The 19198-nt window shown below is 46.6% G+C and overlaps 1 protein-coding gene across 3 annotated transcripts in view; it reads right to left on the reverse strand.

Annotated features, from left to right (window-relative positions):
- Positions 1-18275, reverse strand: part of LINGO1 (leucine rich repeat and Ig domain containing 1) — a 45288-nt gene extending 27013 nt beyond the window's left edge. Inside the window, exon 1 of one of the 3 annotated variants that reach the window (XM_072628683.1) lies at positions 18203-18275. In XM_072628683.1, the coding sequence (XP_072484784.1) occupies positions 18203-18208 (6 nt within the window). In that variant the 5' untranslated portion in view covers positions 18209-18275. Of the gene's footprint in view, positions 1-16752; positions 17064-18202 lie in introns of those variants that run through there. The other 2 variants (XM_072628684.1, XM_072628682.1) reach the window with 2 other exon arrangements.
- Positions 18276-19198: the final 923 nt, after the last annotated feature.

The raw sequence follows: 19198 nt of genomic DNA on the forward strand, positions 1-19198 counted from the left end.
GCTACATTCAGGAAACAGAGAGCATTTCTTAGTTACCCCATCCTGCAGGGAGAAGGGACACAAATTTCTCTTCCAATCATGGGACAGCTCATTTCTACAGGGAGACTCTCAATTGTCCCATAGCTCCATGGATAGCACCTCCAGAGATGGCCCTGCCCCTACTTCTCATTGCTTCCTGATGATTGTCCCCCCATTCCCAGACGCCTCCCTTCTTTCCATTTCTTCTTCCTGTCATTCCTCATCTAGATGTTCTGCCCACTGGTCAACATTTAACAAGGAATGTGATTGATGTTGGATGTCTCTCTATACCTACTCTATCCTATACTAGTGGCTGTGAGGGAGATGAGAGAAGGGGAAGATAGGGCCCTTGCCCTCAGGGAGCTTCCAATCTGGTTGGGAAGCCAAGATTCACTCTCATGGAATACAGAGAGATCAACTGGAAAGTAATATTTGAAGAAGCAAGAAGTATGAACTGGGCACTGCATATGTGAGTACAATTACAGGCTGGTCCCATGGGCTGGGGTGGGGTAATTAGGGCCGACTTCTTGGAAGAGGGGAGTTTGGAGCAAGGGACATCAGCTTAGAAGAGGGGATAAGAAAAGTCTGTGCTGGGGGCAGGAAATATTGGAGCTGGGGAGGAGGCATGATAGGGCAGGAAGATAATTCAAAGCATTCAGAACTAGTAAAAACTTAAGAGCTTATCCAATCCAACCCATTTTGCAGATGAGAAAAATGAGATACACAGAAGAAAAGTGAATTAAGGTTGAGCAGGATGGTGAAGGACCAGAGAACAGGGTCAGATGAGAACAGGTTAAAAGATGGAGGGGGTAATTAGCCTGAAAAATGGAAATTCAGTGTTCCTTACTTAGGTTACTTATTTCATGGAGATTCTTTGAATCTAAACCCCTCCTCAACACTAACATGCCAATCTAGAGGTTGGCATAATGCTAACTTATCATTGATAATGCCAATTGGTCAATGGCTCATTGTGGGTTCAGAGTGAAATGTCCCTATAGGTGCTCCCTAGGGAGTTCACTTGAGTTCTGTATTCTCCCTAAGTCTGAGGAGACCCCTCAACCTCCACCTCAAACCTAGAACCATCCTGGCATCTTCAAATAACCATATAAATGCCTCTGGCATATCCAAACACTCTCACTTCCCCTCCTTCACCCTCTCTCCATCCTCTGGGAGTGGGCGCAGTGGGAAATAAGCACGCTGTGGGGAAGATGGTAGACTAAACCCCAGTTTACCTTAATTTCACTGTAAGTCTCACGGGATGAGTGGAGATTTTTAGGATCATTGAAACATGGAATTTCGACCTGATTAGCGACCTTTGAGATCCTCAGGTCCAACTGTCTCATTTTATAGAGGAGGAAATTGAAGTCCTGAGATGGGAACTAACTTTTCTGAGGTCACACAGCCAGCCTTCTAGACCTCCAGATCCAATTCTCTTTCTACTAAAGGAGGAAAGGGGGTGGGGAGAAAGCCTAACAAAAGAGAAGTCCTGCATTTTTATTTATATCGATATACATGGTATACTCTAAATAAAATAAACACTTTGCACTTTCCTAGGCACTGACTACTAAACTACTAAAACCACTTACTGCTATTAAAAAATTAATCCCCACCAACAGATCTCTGTGGCCCATTTCTCCAGCTTGGTAAACCCAGCTCAGTGTCCAGCACAAGGGATCAACTAGTCTCCTTACACCCTGTCTTTGTCAACTCTCATTTAGAGGCCTGTGAAACATGTGGGCTGCCGTATTCTAAGAAGGGACTTGGCAAGTGGGAGAGCAGGCAGAAGGGAGTGACCAAGTTGGATGATTGGAGACTGGATGAAAGGTCTATTTATCCTAGAGAAGGGACCCCAGCTGACAGCTGTCCTCCCGTATTCAAAGGGCTATCAGGTGCAATCAAAAAACCAACAAACATTTATTAAGCATCTATTGAGCTAGACCACAGTCCTGTGGATACAGTGGTCAAAAAAATAATAAAGGAAGTAGGCCCTGCCCTCAAGGAGTTTATACTCTATGAAGTAATTACATGCTACTTGGCCACAGAAGCTATAGCTAAAAGAAATGGGGGAAATTAAAGAGGAGTGGGACAGACCTGGACTTAATACAATGATACGCAGACCTCAAGGCTATTAAGACCATAGGAGGACTATAGGTGATCATGAAGCAAGAGTATGGGCCAAGCAAGCATCCTAGAAGCTGGTTCAGTGGATGGTGTGCTGGGCTTGGAGTAATTAAGATCTGAGTTCAAATCTGGCCTCAGACACTTATTAGCTGTGACCCTGGGCGAGTCACTTCACCTTGTTTGTCCCAGTTTCCTCATCTGTAAAATGAACTGGAGAAGGAAATGGCAAAGCACTCAGTATCTCAGCCAAGAAAATCCCAAATGGGGCCATGAAGAGTTGGACACAACTGAAACAACTGAACGACAAGAATAACAAAGCCTTATACAGTGCCTGGCACATAGTAGGTACTTTATAAATACTTGCTTCCTTCCTTTCTGAGTGCCTCTTACTGGTCCTGGGGTACTTTGAGCATATGGGGTGTCCAAAGAGGTTAAGTAACTTGTGCAAGGTCAGTGAACAGCTGAGCCAGAACTGGAATCTGAGTCCTCTGACTCCACCCTGGTAGCTCCTGCCTGAACCCTAGGGGCAGAGGCAAGCTGCAAAGTAGTAAATTGAGGCTCTACGTAAGAAAAATCTTCCTACTAAATGGATTTCCCTAATAGCATTAATGGTCTACTTTGGTATTAAATTAATTAAGAGGTGAATTAAAACTTCACCTCTAACATTCACTAGCCAAGCGATTGTGAACAAGTTTGAGCCTCGGCTTTCACATCTGTAAAATGGGGATAACAGTACTGTAGGCATCTAGGTGTCCCAAAGGACTTGGAAGCAGGAAGATCTGAGCTTGAATTTTGACTGTTACATGAAAGCTGTAGGCCTGGGTACATCACTTAACCTTTCTGAACTGGATTCTGCATCCATTAAATGGGGATAATAATAGTATCTGTTTCATAGGATTGTAGCAAGAATCAAGTGAATCAACATGCCTAACCTTAAAGGCAATATCAATGTAAGCTATTACTTATTATCTGTGGATTAGCACTGTCCAGTGCTGGAATAGCATGAAGGAGTGAAACTCCTGTGACTCTCAAATGGATGACCTCATCTCTCAGGAAGACTGCAGAAGGGGGTTCCTGTATTGGGTGTGAGTTGGCTTAATGAGCTCTGAAATAACACTGTCCAGATTCCTTCTCTGGCCACCATTTTATGGACCAGGCACACAAGTGACTTGTTGAGGTTATGCATCTACTGGAACCCTCCTTCTTTAGACTTGTCAGCCTATAGCGGTGGTATACCCTAACCCTACCTGCCCATTCCCAAGAGCTAGATTCTAGAATTTAGAACAGTTAAGTGGAAAGAACACTAGGTTTTGAATCAGAAGACCTGGGTTAAAATCCCAGCTCTAATACTAACAATCTGAGTGACTGTAGCTAAGTCATTTCTTTCTCTATACCTTGATAGCTCATTTGTAAAATGAGAGGACTGAACAAGATGATCCCTAAAACTCCTTCAAGCTCAGATTCTATGAACAAATGATTCTGTTAAACTCCAGGTTATGATCCTGCCACAGGGTAAGTCTCTCCTCCTCCAGATTGTAATTCTTGGGCCAAGCTCTCCCCCTCCCCGAGCTAGCTGATCAGGTTCACTGCTGAAGGAAGCAGAGGAGGCAGTGAAGAGATTAATTCCCTGAAAGGGGAAAAAATAGAAGGAAAAAAACCCCACACACCCTAATAACATGTAATAAGAGGTTGGAGGCAGTGAACAATACTCTAGTAATGTAACCCTGGTGGTAATCAATTTTGGTGTCATATAAAATAGGCATAATTATTACACCAGTGAGGAGCTAAAGTCAATAACCTGCTTCAGGGACTGGGGGCTGCTGGCCCTGGTGCTTAAGTCGAACCAAAGCAACCGCAATCTTGGCTGGGAGAGAAGGCATGTCTTGGGATTGCAATTTTGGCTAATGCCAGCTTTTAGCACTACTTCTGTGGATGCTGCCTCTTTATCAAGAGTAACATCAAAGAAGCCTTCATTGAGAGACAGAGAGAGAGAGAGAGAGAGAGAGAGAGAGAGAGAGAGAGAGAGAGAGAGAGAGAGAGAGAGAGAGAGAGAAAGATTAAAATAACACAGGTCCTTGAAATGTGGAACCTAGAATTTGGCTCAGCGGAGGGGTGTGTGTGTGTGTGTGTGTGTGTGTGTGTGTGTGTGTGTGTGTGTGTGTGTGTGTGTGTGTGTGTGTGTGTGTGTGTATAACAACAAGACTGTAACAACTGGGAATGATTTCCAACTTTCCAAATGGCTATTTTCCTTTTCCCATCTGTTTGGGGGAAATTGTCTATGGAAGATTTATGGAATCTGAGAATTCTGAGAGGTCTTAGATGGTTAGAATTGGAATAAACCTTAGTGGTTATCAAGTATCATAGATTTAAAGTTGGATCTTAGAGGTCACTGAGTCTAATACCTTCATTTGACAGATAAGGAAACTGAGGCTTAGAGAGAACAATTGTCTTGACAAAGGTCACATAACTAGTAATAACTAGGAAATAGTTTTGGTTTGAATGAGTAGACAGCAGAGAAGTAAAAAGCAAGGAAGGGTATTTGATGCCAAGAGGAGATAGCTCAGACTTTACCTCCCGTATGTAGGCAGTGTAGATTCAGGGGTAGAGTTTTTCCTTCCCTTAGTATTGCCTCTCCTTCCCACACTGCAATTCTGTCATGGGATCATAAGCTCATGGGATTTAGAACATGGAGAGATCTTGGAGATTCCCCTTCTCCCCCACTCCCTATTTTACAGAGGAGGAGACTAAAGCTTAGAGAGAGTCAGTGTCCCCAAGGTTCTACAACTAGTTGGCATCAGAGCTATGACTTGGAACTTTCTTCCTGTATGACTATTGCCACAGCTTTAAGACACCTGGGGAGACTGAGGCTCCAGAGAGGTGGTCAGTCATCCAGACAGTCAAGATTAGAGATAACCTTTGCATCCAGGTCTCCTGGACAGGAGTCTAGTGATCTCTATAACAAACCACCCTCCCCCTCTATTTTTCCTTTCCTAAATCCTACCTCTTAACATGCAGCTTCTCCAGCCCACACTGATCCCTCTGTATCCTCTGAATCCTCTCCTACAGCCCTGACTCTGGACCTTTTATTTAGCTCTCATACATACCACCTTGTGACCTCTCATGTTGTTAGCTAACTTTTCTGTATGAATCTCCCTTGAGGGACTAGGTGTCCATAGAGAGAGAGCCCATGTTTTATATGTCTCTGTCATGCTGCAACCCCTCCCAACAATTCCTACTAGCACTGTATTCTACATGCAGTTCCACACTGATCTAAGTCTCATTTTTGTCCCCAAATTAGGGCTACAGTCAGAATTATTTTTCAGTGTATAACTCAAAATTCATTTCCTTTCACAGAAATCTAATTTTAGAAGCATGACCTATATTTGGAGACAGCCTATATTCAGAATAATACAGTAGGTTCTGTGCAAGATATAATTTCTTGGGGCCTCCGTTCATGTGTCTATAAAATGGGGATAATATTGACAGCACCTATCTCACAGGGATTTTGCAAGGATTAAATGAAGCCATATGTTTTGTACTTATAGACAATAGAAAAATTAATTCAACTTTTGGGAGTGGGGTCACAACAGCTGGGTGCTATGATTTAATCAGATGGGAAAGTCTCTAGTGTGGAAACTCCCTTCATTAATACTGACTGGTAACCAGTCTACACCTGGTAGCCTTAGAAATTTTCCTGGGCAGTAAAAGCTAAGTGAATTGCCTAGGCTCCTACAGGGCAGGATTTGAACTCAGACCCTCCTAACTTCAGAGATGGCCCTCGATCCACTTCTGCATGCTGCTGCTCAGTTATCATTATTATTACTGTCATTGGATGAATGAATGAGTAGTGGAAAGAGTTCTGGATTTATATTCAGAGGAACTGAGCCTTGTGGATTGAATACGGCACTTAAAACCCCTGGGCCTCCATTTCTTCATCTGGAACACAAGGGGTTTGGAGTAGGTAAGAGGTTCAGAACTTTTGGCGTCATGGGCCCTTTTAGCCATCTGGGGAAGCCCATAGACTCATGCATACCATACGACACTGGAACACCATTATCAAAATATATTTTTAAAAGACTCACTGATCACCAGGTTAATAACCTCAGGACTCAATGGCATTCCCTGACTTCTAAGATTTCATGATGCAACTCTACCATTCTGTGATTCAGCTCTAACATCCCCTGATTTCTTCTATGATTTGAATGAGTGAATGAAGCAATAATTGAAAACGCATTTGAGAAGATGCCCATGTCTTAGCCACCAGGGTGAGCAATATGAGGGTAGATGAGGACATCGCAGTAGAAAAAGTAATTTCTGGAAGCTAGGAGACCTAGGTGGAAGTCTCTGACAGTGGCTCACCAAGGTTGTCTCATTCATGACCTGCAGATACAATACCTAGCCTCTTCTCCCAAAGTAAGAATATAGCAGTATAAGAAAGGTGAAAGTAGTTTAAAATATATAAAATTAGAAACTACAAACATATGGTGAGTGTGTATTATGATGATGACAATCATAGAGGAAGCTAAGTACCATAGTGAACTGAGGGCTGGACTTGGAGTAAGAAAGACCTGAATCCAAATCCTGCCTGAGACACTCGCTAACTCTGTGACCTGGGGCAAATCAGTTTGTGTCTCTGGACCTTATCGGCAAGATGAGGGGATTAGACTCAAGGCCTCCAAGGACACTTCTCAGCTCTAAATTTCTGCTTCTATGATGATTAATATTATAATCTCACCTTGCACCACTTCTAACATTCCAACTAGAGATTCACTACTACTCTCTAGTTCAACTTTAAACAACCACAATTCATTCAATCAACATTAAGCACTTATGTGTTAGGCACTGTGCTAAGCACTGGGGATGCAAAGAAAGGTAAAAGAAAGTCTCTTCTCTCAAAGAGCTAAGTCTAATGGGAAACCAACATGCAAACAACTGTCTTTGCAAACAGGCTACATACAGGTAAAATTGGAGGTAATCAGTCTAGGGAAGGAACATGTCTTGCCTTTACTTATCTTCTGTGGAGATCCAGGGAATACCATACAAAGAGTATGCTAAAGAAACACATTTTATATAGCCACTGAGGGTATCTTTGTGGGCAAGATGGAGAGATGTGGACTGGATGATAATATACTTGGTGAATTTGAAACTGGGTGAACAGTTGTATATACAGTCAAGTGGAAGAGGACAGGATTTGAGGGGTGTCAGAGGATCTGAGTTCTAATTTTGCCTCTGCAACTTAATACTTGTGTGACCTTGGACAAGTCACTTAACTGTTCTAGGACTCATTTTCCTCATACAGAACAAGGGGAGCTGAATTAAGTGACCTTTAAGATACATTGCAACACTAAATGTATGAGCCTATCCCATATTAACCTGTACTGAAGTACATAGTTGAATGCCCCAAGGATCTGTCCTTTGTTCTATTTTCTTCAGCACTTCCATCAATGACAATGAAGGCACAAATGATATATGTATGAAATCTGTGTGACACAAAACAGACAGGGATAGCTGGCTCATTGGACTGGAGAAGAAGAATCTAAGAAATCTCAGGAAGCAAGAATAGTGAACTGAAGTTAACATGGTGAAACTGAATGGATATAAATGCAAAGACCTGCAGTTGGGTTCAAGAAATCAACCACCCAAGGGAATCATGTAAGTGTTTTAACTAGATAGAAGTTCACGTGAAAAAGGCTTAGCAGGATTAAAGCTGGATTCAGCAAAAGCATAGTTTTATGGCCAAAGGAGCAAAAGTGATCTCTGGTTGTATTAGGAGAGTATAATGTAAAGAATTAGGTGAGTTTCCCATCACTATATAGATGCTAGATGTCTTAGGATATTATAGATATTATAAATATTTAGAATATTATAGAAGAGGTGGTTATGAAACTTGGTGACCTCTGAAGATCTCTTTCTACTAAGATTCTGAGGGCCAGTAAAAGTCAACTTCTACATTCTGATCTCCTTTGCTATTTATTCTAGCTTTTCCCTGATCCTAGAGGTCTCCTCTCCTTCTGAAGGGGTTCTAAGCTCTTACTGTATAGAAGCCTGACCATTCTCAGTACTTTGGCATGGTTTAGTAACACTATCCTGACTACAGGATGAAACCCAACCTCCTTATCCTGTGGTATCATAGGAATTGTCATTAATTTGGGGTCAAAGGACTTGGAATCAAATAGCACCTCTACTATTTACTGCCTGTATGACCTTGGGCAAGTCACTTAACTTCTCTTGGCCACAATTTATCATTGGTAAAACTAAAGAGTTGGACTAAATGACCCTTAGGGTTCCTTCAGGCTCTAGGTCTATGGTCCTTTGATTTCTACACAACCAAATCCTATCCAACCTTCACAGGCAACATCAAATCCTACATCTTCCAAGAAGTGTCCTCTGACCTTACCATCCCACAGTGGCTTATTAGTTTATTGAAAGCAACAATGAAAATACTTCTCATTACTCTTGTCCACTCACCCCAATCCACCAGGCCAGCAAGATGGTCAAAACAACAATATAGGGGCCCCCTAGTGGCTAAAGACACTCCTTACAGGTCAAGGGGATCTAAATATCTACTATGTGCCTGTCAATAGGTAGAGAATTTCCACTTGATGGTCTAGCAGGAATAAGGAAAATTAAAATAATGGTGTCTCCTTTGCCTCTACTCATCCTTCTTGACCTAAAATGGAACTTGACTGCTGAGGGACAGTATGGTGGGGTTAGGAGGTAGAATCAAGGCTAGGATGAAAATGGCAAGAAAGGAAAATTGAATTCCCACCCTTTCATTTTCTGATTCACATAAGACATTTCTGGTCATTTTTATATCTTAAAGTGTAAGTCAAATTTAAAACTGAAACAAAAACTCTGCCAACTTGTAACTAAAATAATGACAATAAGACCATTCTCCATTTTCTAGGAGAACAAAAACTTCTCAAGAGCAGAGATTGTTAGTTTGTTCCCTGCCTCTGCCAATATTCCCAGAACCTATAGTATATAATAAAGCAGATAGATGGCATAGTGGATAGAATGCCAGGCTGGGAGTCAGGAAAACCTGAGTTCAGATTCAGCTTCCCACACTTACCATGTGACCCTAGGCAAGTCACTTAACCCTATTTGCTTCAATTTCCTCATATATAAATGGAACTAAAGAAGGAAATGGCAAACCACTCTAGTATCCCTGCCAAGAAAACGCTATTTGGGGGCACAAAGAGTTGGACATAACTGAATAACAACAAAAATGGCATAGAATAGGCACTTAAATGTTTGTTAAGCTGAACTAAAATTTTTAAAACAGGACAAAAACATTTTTAGTGCTATATCCTAGGAAGGTAGCATGGGAGAGTGAAAGTGACTCAGGATTTGGAATCACCAGACTTGGGTTCTGATCTCAGCTTTGCTCCTTGACATGTGACCCTGGGCAAGTCACTGTCCATCTCAGGTCTCTGTTTTCTCAACAGTAAAGATCAAGTTGGACAAGATGACCTCTAAGCTCTCTCCTAACTCCAGATCTTCTGAACCTATGAATCTTGCCTTGGTAGATGAAGGGGCCAATGGGGAAGAATTCTTTCCAAACTCTCCTGAGGTGGGTAGAGGTCTAGGTCAGGTCTGGAGTTGAAGTATCCCAGCCTTCAACCACAGGGAAGCTCAGCCTCTTTCCTCAAACTGATAAGAGCTCATCAAATGGAGTCAGTTCCCAATGCTAAGGAAAGACAGAAGCCTAAGGCAGCGGTCAAAGTGCTAGATGAGGACTCTGTGACCCAGCAAATCCTAGTTTCTTCCTGAGCTTCTGTTCCTTCCTCTGTGCCATGGGGAACTCTCCAATGCACTCAAAGTTCTCTTCAAAATACTGTGATTGTATAATTCTTTCTCCTTGGACTTATGTATGCGATGAATCAGCTTGTACTCTTGAAAGGAAGACTTTATTAGCTTTCAGCTGTTTTCCTTGGTTCTTTCTCCCGTCTACTGTCAGTGCCCCTCTGTCTACAGCTGCACTTGATCTCAGCAACCAGTTGGCTGCAGAGAATTCTTGGTAAGTCTGACTACTTCTTGCCCATCGTTGGAGCCCAAGTGAGTCACCACATATTGATGATAGGGAAACCAAGTTCAATAAAATCTCGTAGAATTGAAATCAAGGGCAGCTAGATAGAGTGCTGGACCAGGAAAACTTTTTTGCTGAGTTCAAATCTGGCCTCAGATAATTACTAGTTGTGTGACCCTGGGCAAGTCACTTAACTCTGTTTGCCGCAATTTCTTCATCTGGAAATTAAGCTAGAGAAGGAAATGGCAAACTTCTCCAGTGTCTTTGCCAAGAAAACCCCAAATGAGGTCACACAGAATTCAGTCACAATTGAAAAATGACTGAACAAAAAAAAGAATGGAAACGCCTTTCTAGATTCCCCCAGCTGTGCTTCAATCTCTTGAAATTACCTTATTGTGTTTATTACCATAACTTACTGTATTTACTTTATCTGAGTACATGGTGTCCTCCCTGTCAGAATGTAAGATCCTTGAAGTTAGGGTAAGGGAACAAGCATTTACAAATATTATCTCCTTTCATCTGTGAGATAGGTGCTTTTATTATCCACATTATTTATTTTTACAACTGTTGTGAGTACAGTACTATGTAAACTTTAAAGTACTGTATAAACATTAATTTTAATTATACAGTTGAGGAAACTGAGGCAGAGAGAGGTTAAGTGATTTTTCCCAGAGTCACACAGCGAGTGTCAGAGGCTGAATCTGGACTCAAGTCTTCTTGACTCCAGGCCAGCCCTCTATCCATTGCTCCACCTAGCTGTCTATTTTCAGCACCTAGTGCATACTTAAGAGGCTTAACAAATGCTCATTGATTAATCTACAGAAAAATAGATATTAGAAATACTTAATAGAATATAAACTCTGAGGGCAGGTGTGGTTTCATTTTTGTCTGTTATTTCTAGCATCTACCACAGCTCCTGGTACGTACACAGATGTTTAATAAATGCTTCTTTATTGGTTTGCCCCTCCCCCCTCAAAAAGAGAGATTAGAAATACATCAGCTTCATAAGGAGGGATGATTTCATTTCTGTCTTTGTATCCCTAGTCAGGTGGCACAATGGGTGGAGCACCAGCCCTGGAGTCAGGAAGACTTAAGATTCAAATCTAGTCTCTCTCTCTCCTCTCTCTCTCTCTCTCTCTCTCTCTCTCTCTCTCTCTCTCTCTCTCTCTCTCTCTCTCTGGAAGGGGAAAAGACAAGGCAAATGGAGTTAAGTGACTTGCCTAAGGTCACACAGCTAGTAAGTGTCAAATGTCTGAAATGCGAAGTGCTCTATTCATTTTGCCACCTAGCTGCTGCCAAATCTCAAACACACGTTAGCTGTGTGATCCTGGGCAAATCACTTCACCCTGTTTGCCTCAGTTTCCTCATCTGGAAAATGAGCTGGAGAAGGAAATCACAAAACACTTCAATAGCTTTGCCAAGAAAATCCCCAATGGGGTCAGGAAGAGTTGGATAGGACTGACTAACAAGAAAATGCCTAGCTCTTGGTGCATAATAGGTGCCTAATAACGGTGTGTTGACTTGGCTTGAATTATAGCACCTAATGAGCATCACACATTTTATTGGTGGCTTAAGAAAAGCTTTGTCATTCTCATCATGAACTTTGATGAGGGTTATGTCATAAGAAGGGACAAGGGAGATTAATAAAGGACTTTTGTCCTATGTAAGAGCTATAGATGTTAAAGACAGCTGCCATGGGAGAGCCCACTGATGAGACATCATCAGATCTGATTTTATAGACTCATGCCTCCATGTCCTGTTAGACTCTTGCATACTTTCATACAGTTAAATCCTGAGAAGTTTGAATGGGGTTATTTAAAAAAATATATTTAAAAGGATTAGCCTTGGGGTTAGGAGATCTGGGTTGGAATACTTGTTTTTCCATCTACTACCTATGTGACCTTGGGCAAGTCATTTTAATTTCTTTGGGTGTTAGTTTCTTTCTCAATAATCAATCAACCAATAAGCGTTAATTAAGGTTTACTACTCAGTGTGAAGCCCACTGAATCACATGTCTGCTATGTGTCAAGTACTGTGCTAAGCATGAAGAGTGCAAATAAAAAAAATGAGACTGTCCCTTCCCTCAAAGAGCTAATATTCTACTATAAAATGATGGGGGTCGCACTCGTACCACCACTGAGGATCCTTCAAGCTATAATTCCTATGAACTTATAAATTAAAGTTATTATATCAGTAAGTAAGGAGTAGTGACTGAGAACCCTGTGTTTTGGGATGGAGGCTACTGGAGAGAAAACCTTGTCTGTGTTTTCAAGGAGTTTATAGTCTAGGGGTGGGGATGCAGCAATTATAGGGAACAGTGAACATACAGCTACAAACAGTATTTAACAGTAATCACAAAGAGAGAGAGTATAGCAGTATACCTTAGAAAATGGTACAATGCCTTCAATTCAAGAAGCCCAGGGTTCAAGTCCAGTTTCTGACCCTGGGCAAATCATTCAACACCGCCCCCCCCCCCCCCCCCCACCTCCGGTGAAACTCTCTGAGACTTAAGTAGAGCTGCCCATATTCATAGGTGAAAGGAATTCCCAACACTCCATTAAACCAAAGAAAACAAAACACCTATTAACCTAACAGCCCTGGAGGGTATAGCACCCGCTTGCAGTATTTAGGAAGTCAGTGGAAATGGAGAGGTCCCAGTGAGCTGGATTAGTCAGAGAAGACTTCCTGGAGGAGGTGGAATTCGAGCTGGACTTTGAAGGATGGGGTTTTTGGTAGGATAGGGAAGGAGGAGGAAAGAGGGCATCCCAGGTCAGAGGGACTATGACTAAATGTGTAAATATATGTGGGGGTGGGGTGGGGAATGGTGTGAGAATAAACCTGGGAAAGAAGCTACTGAAGAGAGCCTGTGCTGAGGAGAAAGGGAAAGTAGTGTTAGGTGACTTGGATGGGGTCAGATTTTGGAGGGCCCCTAATGCCCCCCAGAGGGGGAGACTTGATTTGGTCACCAAGAGGGAGTCTTTATAGGTTATCTCATTTAGAAGTTATTTCTTGGGAGTGGGAAGAGGCAGCTAGACAAAGCATTTATTAAGGGCTTACTATGTGCCATGCACTGAGTTGATCTGGGGGCCTCAAAGTCAAGTGAATAAGACAATCCCAGCCCTAAAGTAGCTTACCTTCTAATGAAGAAAGACGAGACAAAAAGAAGAGCCAGAGAGGAGGCAGGGAAGGCACGTGGCGTTCTGGATCTGGGTAAAGTAAGGCTCAGCTATTAGAGCCAGGGAGGTATTACGGGTGGAACCCCAGTTTCCGTGGGGGAAGGTCTCATTTTATAGATGAGGAAATATGACTTTTCCAGGATCACTCAGTTGCATAAGGAGAAAAAAAGTACCATCCTACTTCCCTTGTATGGAGAGAGGAAGGGGACTGAACCCATCCAACTACCATCCTTTTTACTTTGGCTGAGGTCTATTCTTTCTAAAGGACATGATACCCACTGTCTGTCTGGCAAAAATGATGAATAGACCCTCCCACTCCCTCATCCTACTAATGGAAAGAGTACAAACCATTCTATCACTTCACACCTACAATGGAAACGCATCCCATTGCTGGATTCTGCCAGGGTTATGAAAGGAATCCTGTATCCAAAACTTATTAGTTGTATGACAGAGGTGAATCACTCCTCACCTACTTTTGAATCTCAGTTTCCTTATCTCTAAAATGGCACAATGATACTTAAAAAATGGTTTTGAGGAAAGCACTCTGAAAACTTTAAAATACTACATGTATATACATCTTTGTTATTATCATTATTAGCATTTCCCTCCTGAAAATGCTGATCATTTCACTCCCCCAGTTCTCTGCCGAAAATATACAGACCATCTCACTGCCTCCTTACTTCAAAGAAACATCAGAGATCACCAACCCACTTCCTCATTTCTCTGCTGAAGACACTCAGGCCCCACTGCCTCATTTCTGCAATGGAAACGAAACAGAGCCTCCGTCTTCCTCAATTATCTGCTGAAAATACACAGGCCCTCCCAAGTCAGTTCCTTCATTTAATCCGTCTATTAGAAACAGCATACAAACCATCCCACATCCCCTTTCTTTGCCAAAAATGAGGCCACCCCACTGACTTGTTTCCCTGACCATAAGCATTAAATATCCAGGAAGACCCCTAGAGGGCAGTAGTAGATTAGATGCAGCCCCATGCCTACAGGTGCTAGGGACTGGAGAGAGAGGGGTGCTTGAGGGTGAGGGTATAAAGGTTTGTGGGATCTCTAGCAGTAGGAAGGTAGAGTGAATTGCCCTGGGGTCAGAGAGGAGAGGAGAAGAGAAGAGAAAGAAGGAGGAGTCAGGGCTGGCGGGAGGGAGCCTATGCTTTACTGTCTCATTATTACCCTTTACCCCTGTACTTGAGGAGGAGGACAGAAAGATAGCCTCCTTGGGGAGGCCAAGCACTAGGCTTAGTCTCTAAGTTTCTTCAGTTGTTCTTACTAAGACAGTGGGGTTCTCTCCCCTGGAAGACTGCCCCCTTCTCTAACAAGTCCTAAAAAAAAGATCCTAAGGTCAGGGCTTGTCCAGAAGTGCCTTCCCCTTCCCCAGTCCCTGGACATAGTTCAGTGTGAGAGCTAAGCATTCTGTGCTCGTGATGCCCAACCCCCAATCAGGAGTGTGCCTAGTCTGTACCTAGCTCTACTGGTGTGTGTGTGTGTGTGTGTGTGTGTGTGTGTGTGTGTGTGTGTGTGTGTGTGTGTGTGTGTGTGTGTGTGTGTAGAGGTTGTTGGGAGGTGGTGGTGTGTGTACCCTCAGCCTACTAAGCCCTGCCTGTGAGGAGCAAGCACTGTGCCATTGTAAGCAATTCCTTCCTTCCCCAGGCAAGGACTGAACAATCTTCATCACTGCTTTTGACCTTACTCTTACAGGCTTGGAAGAATCCCACAATTGTGCCCCTGGCTGGCAGAGTAAGGAATGTGGGTCCAGCCTCTCCTAGCATTGGCAGAGTAAGGAACCAGTTTGCTGACCCTTGCCTGACCATCCTTGGCAGGTGTCAGGAGCACACACACACACACACACACACACACACACACACACACACACACATCTCTGAATGCTTGGCTTCATCCAGTTCCTTGACACTCCCCCCCACCCCCCCCCCCCCCCCGTGCCCCACTCCACCCCCCGCGCCCCACTCCACCCCTTTCAGCAGGCAGCAAGAACAAAGCAAGTCAAGGAAGGTCTAGTATACCCACCCCATTCCCTACCCTTGGAGAATCTAAGGGGAATTGCAGCTTCAATTCTGCCCCCATTCCACTCCAGCCCTAATGAGGTCCCCTCAAGAACCAGGTAGATAGAACTATTCTGGTTTCTCCAGCTCTATTTGCAAAAGGCTAAAGTGGGGGTCCTAGGAAAAGCAGGAAAGAGACAGAGGTTGGGGTTGGCAGTTACCAGACTGAAAAGGGGTAGGTTCAGGGCCCTAGTGAGCTGTGGCTACAGGCAAAATCAGTTGCTCCAGACAGGGCCCAAGGAATATTTGGCAGCTGGGGGTGGTGGGGGTGTTAGTGGTGGTGCCCAGAACAAGGAGCTTACTGGAGATGACATTCTCTGTCTGCCAGTGGCAGGGAGGTTGTGGTTGTGGCTAGTACTGGAATGGTCTCACCAACCCCTGTTTCCTTTCATGCCTCCCATTTAGATTCAGGAGGTTTGAGCTCAACCCCTTCCAGTCTCATTCTGGCTTCTGGGAGATGGAAAAGGGGAATTCAGGGAACCCAAGGCACCTCAAAGCTCAAGGCATCTCTTTCTCTGCCTCTAACAGAGAGAACCAACTAGATTAAAAGGACCGACTAGGGAAAGAGGGACTAGAAAGAGAAAGGGACTGGCAAGAGAGAGGCACCTCCTGGTCATGGCAGAGAAGACTCCCTCTCTCCCCCAGCGGTGGACTGAGGGACTGGGGAGAACAATGCGAAGAATCCTGCAGCCTTCAAGCCCCCAGGGACCAGGGTTGGGACCGCCCTGAATGGGGAAAGCCAGTTTCTTCACTCTGGTCCTGACTTGGATCTCCTGCTCCTATCTCCCTAACTTTCCCCATTTTGAAGCTGGGGCTTAGGGTCACTCTGTCTGTCCTGAATGGCCCCAGAATCAATCATGCCTGTTGGGGGTTTAGAATGATGGAAGAGAGAGGGAACCCCAGTGCCTGACTCAGGAGAGATATATATTGGGGGAAAGGGGAACTGAGCTAGCAAAAATGGGAACAGAGAGACAGCAGCCTCCAAGGGGATAGGGGGAAAATATGGTGATAGGTAGCTGTCTCACCCCCACCTCTTCTGCTTCGGGATGAAAACTGGGGCAGAGAGATGTTGGGACAAGGAGAAGTCATCTCTAGAAGGACAAAAGCCACAGGGAGAGCATTCCTATCCTCCTCACAGGGGCTGGGGTAGCTCCTATCTGCGCTCTATTTTGCCCAGCCTCTGCCTTCAGCCAGCCTTTCCTCCATCCCTGCCTCATTTTCTCTCTCTCCCTCCTTCCTCTCTTCCACCCACCCCTCAATTTTTCAGACATTTCTCCCAAACTTCTAGATTGGCGCAGGCAGGAGCTTGGAAGGGGCCGGGGTAGAAGGGAGTAGATACCTGGGTAGGGCAGAGTCTTCTCTTCCCAAGAGGATGCTGCCGAAGAAGGAGGCAGCCCTTTAGGCTAGGGGGAGAGAGGGACATTAAGGTAGAGATCTCGTCTAATTCCGCTTTTGGTTGTGTGCCTAGTGCACACCACTGGCTCTCAGCACAGGCTAACTGAGAGGCAGAGGGACGCGGGAAGGGAATGGAGCTTTGCCTCCGGAACGGGTGGGTGGGTGGAGTGGCGGCTGCTGGCCCTGGAAACCTTTGTGGGGAGAAAGGAAGCGTCCCGATCACCCCTGGGAAGCCCTCAAAAATCACCAGCTCACAGAGGGGTACAGCGAGGGCCGAGGCTAGGGCTGCAGAAAGGGAAGGAGGCGGAGGTTGGCTTAATGATGGAGGGAGGGATGGGAAACAACTTCAGAGAAGACGAGAGGAGCCTCTCTGGGGGAGGGAGGTACCTTAGAGGGGAGTAGGCTGAAGATAGGCAGGAGATTAGAAATTCGGGTGACATGGAATACGGCACGGTGTAGAATCCCAATTTCAGGGGCTAGGGCTGGGGTTGGGAAGGAAAAGGCGGAAAGGGAGAGGGAAGAGGCTCGGCTCCTCAGCTCTCAGTCTCTAGCTGCGATTAAAAAATATATATATATTATATAGATATATATAGTATGTATGTATGTATGTATGTATGTGTATACATTTGGAGGGTGTGGGAGGGAGGGAATTGAAGGGAAAGGAGGGCAGGACAGAACTGGATTCTCCAAGCAGAGCCCTAGGGCCCCTCACTCCTTTGGGTTCCCCAGCTACCTCTTGCTGACCAGTCCCCCCAGCTGAGAGGTCCTTCGCTTGGAAGCACTGCCAATCCCCACCCCATTTAGCAAAAGCAGCCTCTAACATATCAGGGACAGCGCTTCCATCATCCTATACCGAGGCACCGTCCCTTCTCCAGTTTGCGGGGAATGTGCCCTCCCCTTCTCGGTGTCCCCGGCTCCAAACTCCTAGTAGCGGGCCGGAGAGGGAGCGAAGCCAGGCGAGGCCCCCCCACCCCCCGCCCCCGCCCTCCCCAGACAGGGATAGGAGTGGAGTCCACCTTGTGGGGAGGAGAGGAAGAGGGAGAAGGCGTAGGGGGCGCAGCCCTGCTCTGCCCAGCTTCGCCGAGCAAGCTCTGGGGGACCAGAAGGGGGGCGCTGCCAAGCCGGGTTGGGGTATTGGGGGGGAGTGGGTGGGTGAAGGGAACGGCAGCTTCAGGCCTTGGCAAAGGTCCGTGGTGGGGAGGAGGGGAGTGCCCTGTTCTCCCCGGGCAGAGCCTGCCTTGCTTGCGGGCTGCCCTCAAGGAGTGCCGGCCCCTCAAGAGCTCCCGGCTCTCTCCTCCTCCTTCCCTCTTGCTAGCTCGCTAGCTCTCTCTCTCGGCGCCCGCCCGTCCTCCATCCCGGGGCTGGGCTGGAACCCGTGGCCGGCCACTGCTCACCTGCATCTCTTGCTCGCCGTCCGTCCGCCAGCCTCGGTCACCAATCGCATGTCTCCCCCCAGCCCCAGCCCCCTCCCCCTCCCCCTCCTCCTCCTCCTCCTCTTCCTCCTCCTCCGCCGCCGCCGCCGCCGCCGCCTCCTCTTCCCGTGAGTCCACCCTCGGCGGGGCCGCCTGCGGCCAGCACGAAGCGGAGCGGGCGCGGGGCAGTGCCCCCGGAGTGGCCCGCGGCTGCCGTGTGCCCAGGCCGGGAAGCCGCTTCAGCCGCGCCCTGGCTCTAGGGCTCGGGCTCGGGCTCCGAAGACTCCACGGGTTCGGGCTCCGAAGGCTCTGAGGGCTCCGACTCGGGCTCCGGGGGCTCGGGCTCAGCACTGACACGGGGTCCCGGCCCCGCGGCGGCGGCTAGGGCTTCAGCGAGCCCTGCGGGGCCGCCCCTGCTTCTGCAGCCGCCGACGTCGCCCCCGCTCGGGCTCCTGCTCGGGCGCTGGCCGCTGCTCCTGCTCCCGCTGGGCGCGCCCGAGGCCGCGCGCTCTGTCTATACCGATCCCGATCCCGAACCGGGCTGGGGCGGCCGCCAGCGGACAGCGGGGACGCATCCTGCCCGGCTCGGAGCCGGCCCCCGCGGCCCGACGGAGCGCCCCGGAAGGGGCCCTCGGGGAGCGTCGGGCTGCGGCTCCCGCCCTGCCTCCGGCTCCGGCTCCCGCTCCGGCTCCGGCTCCGGCTCCGGCTCCGGCTCCGGCTCGGGCTCGGGCTCTCCGCCTCCGGCTCGGGCTGCAGTAGCAGCCTACCACCCCGCAGCTACCGCGGCCGCTACCACCGATCGCTCGAGCTCCAGCCGTCCGCTCTCTGCTGAAGCTCAGCCAGCCAGCGAGGGCTCTAGTGGAGAGCAGGAGGGAGAGGGAGGGACACGGAGAGAGGGGGTTGGGCGGGGGAGGGGGGCGCGGCTGCAAAGCCACGGGGAGGGTGGGGGGAGAGGAGAGGCTCACAGAGCACCTCCCT

This window comes from Notamacropus eugenii, chromosome 1, assembly GCF_028372415.1.
Source record: "Notamacropus eugenii isolate mMacEug1 chromosome 1, mMacEug1.pri_v2, whole genome shotgun sequence".
NCBI classification, from domain to species: domain Eukaryota; kingdom Metazoa; phylum Chordata; class Mammalia; order Diprotodontia; family Macropodidae; genus Notamacropus; species Notamacropus eugenii.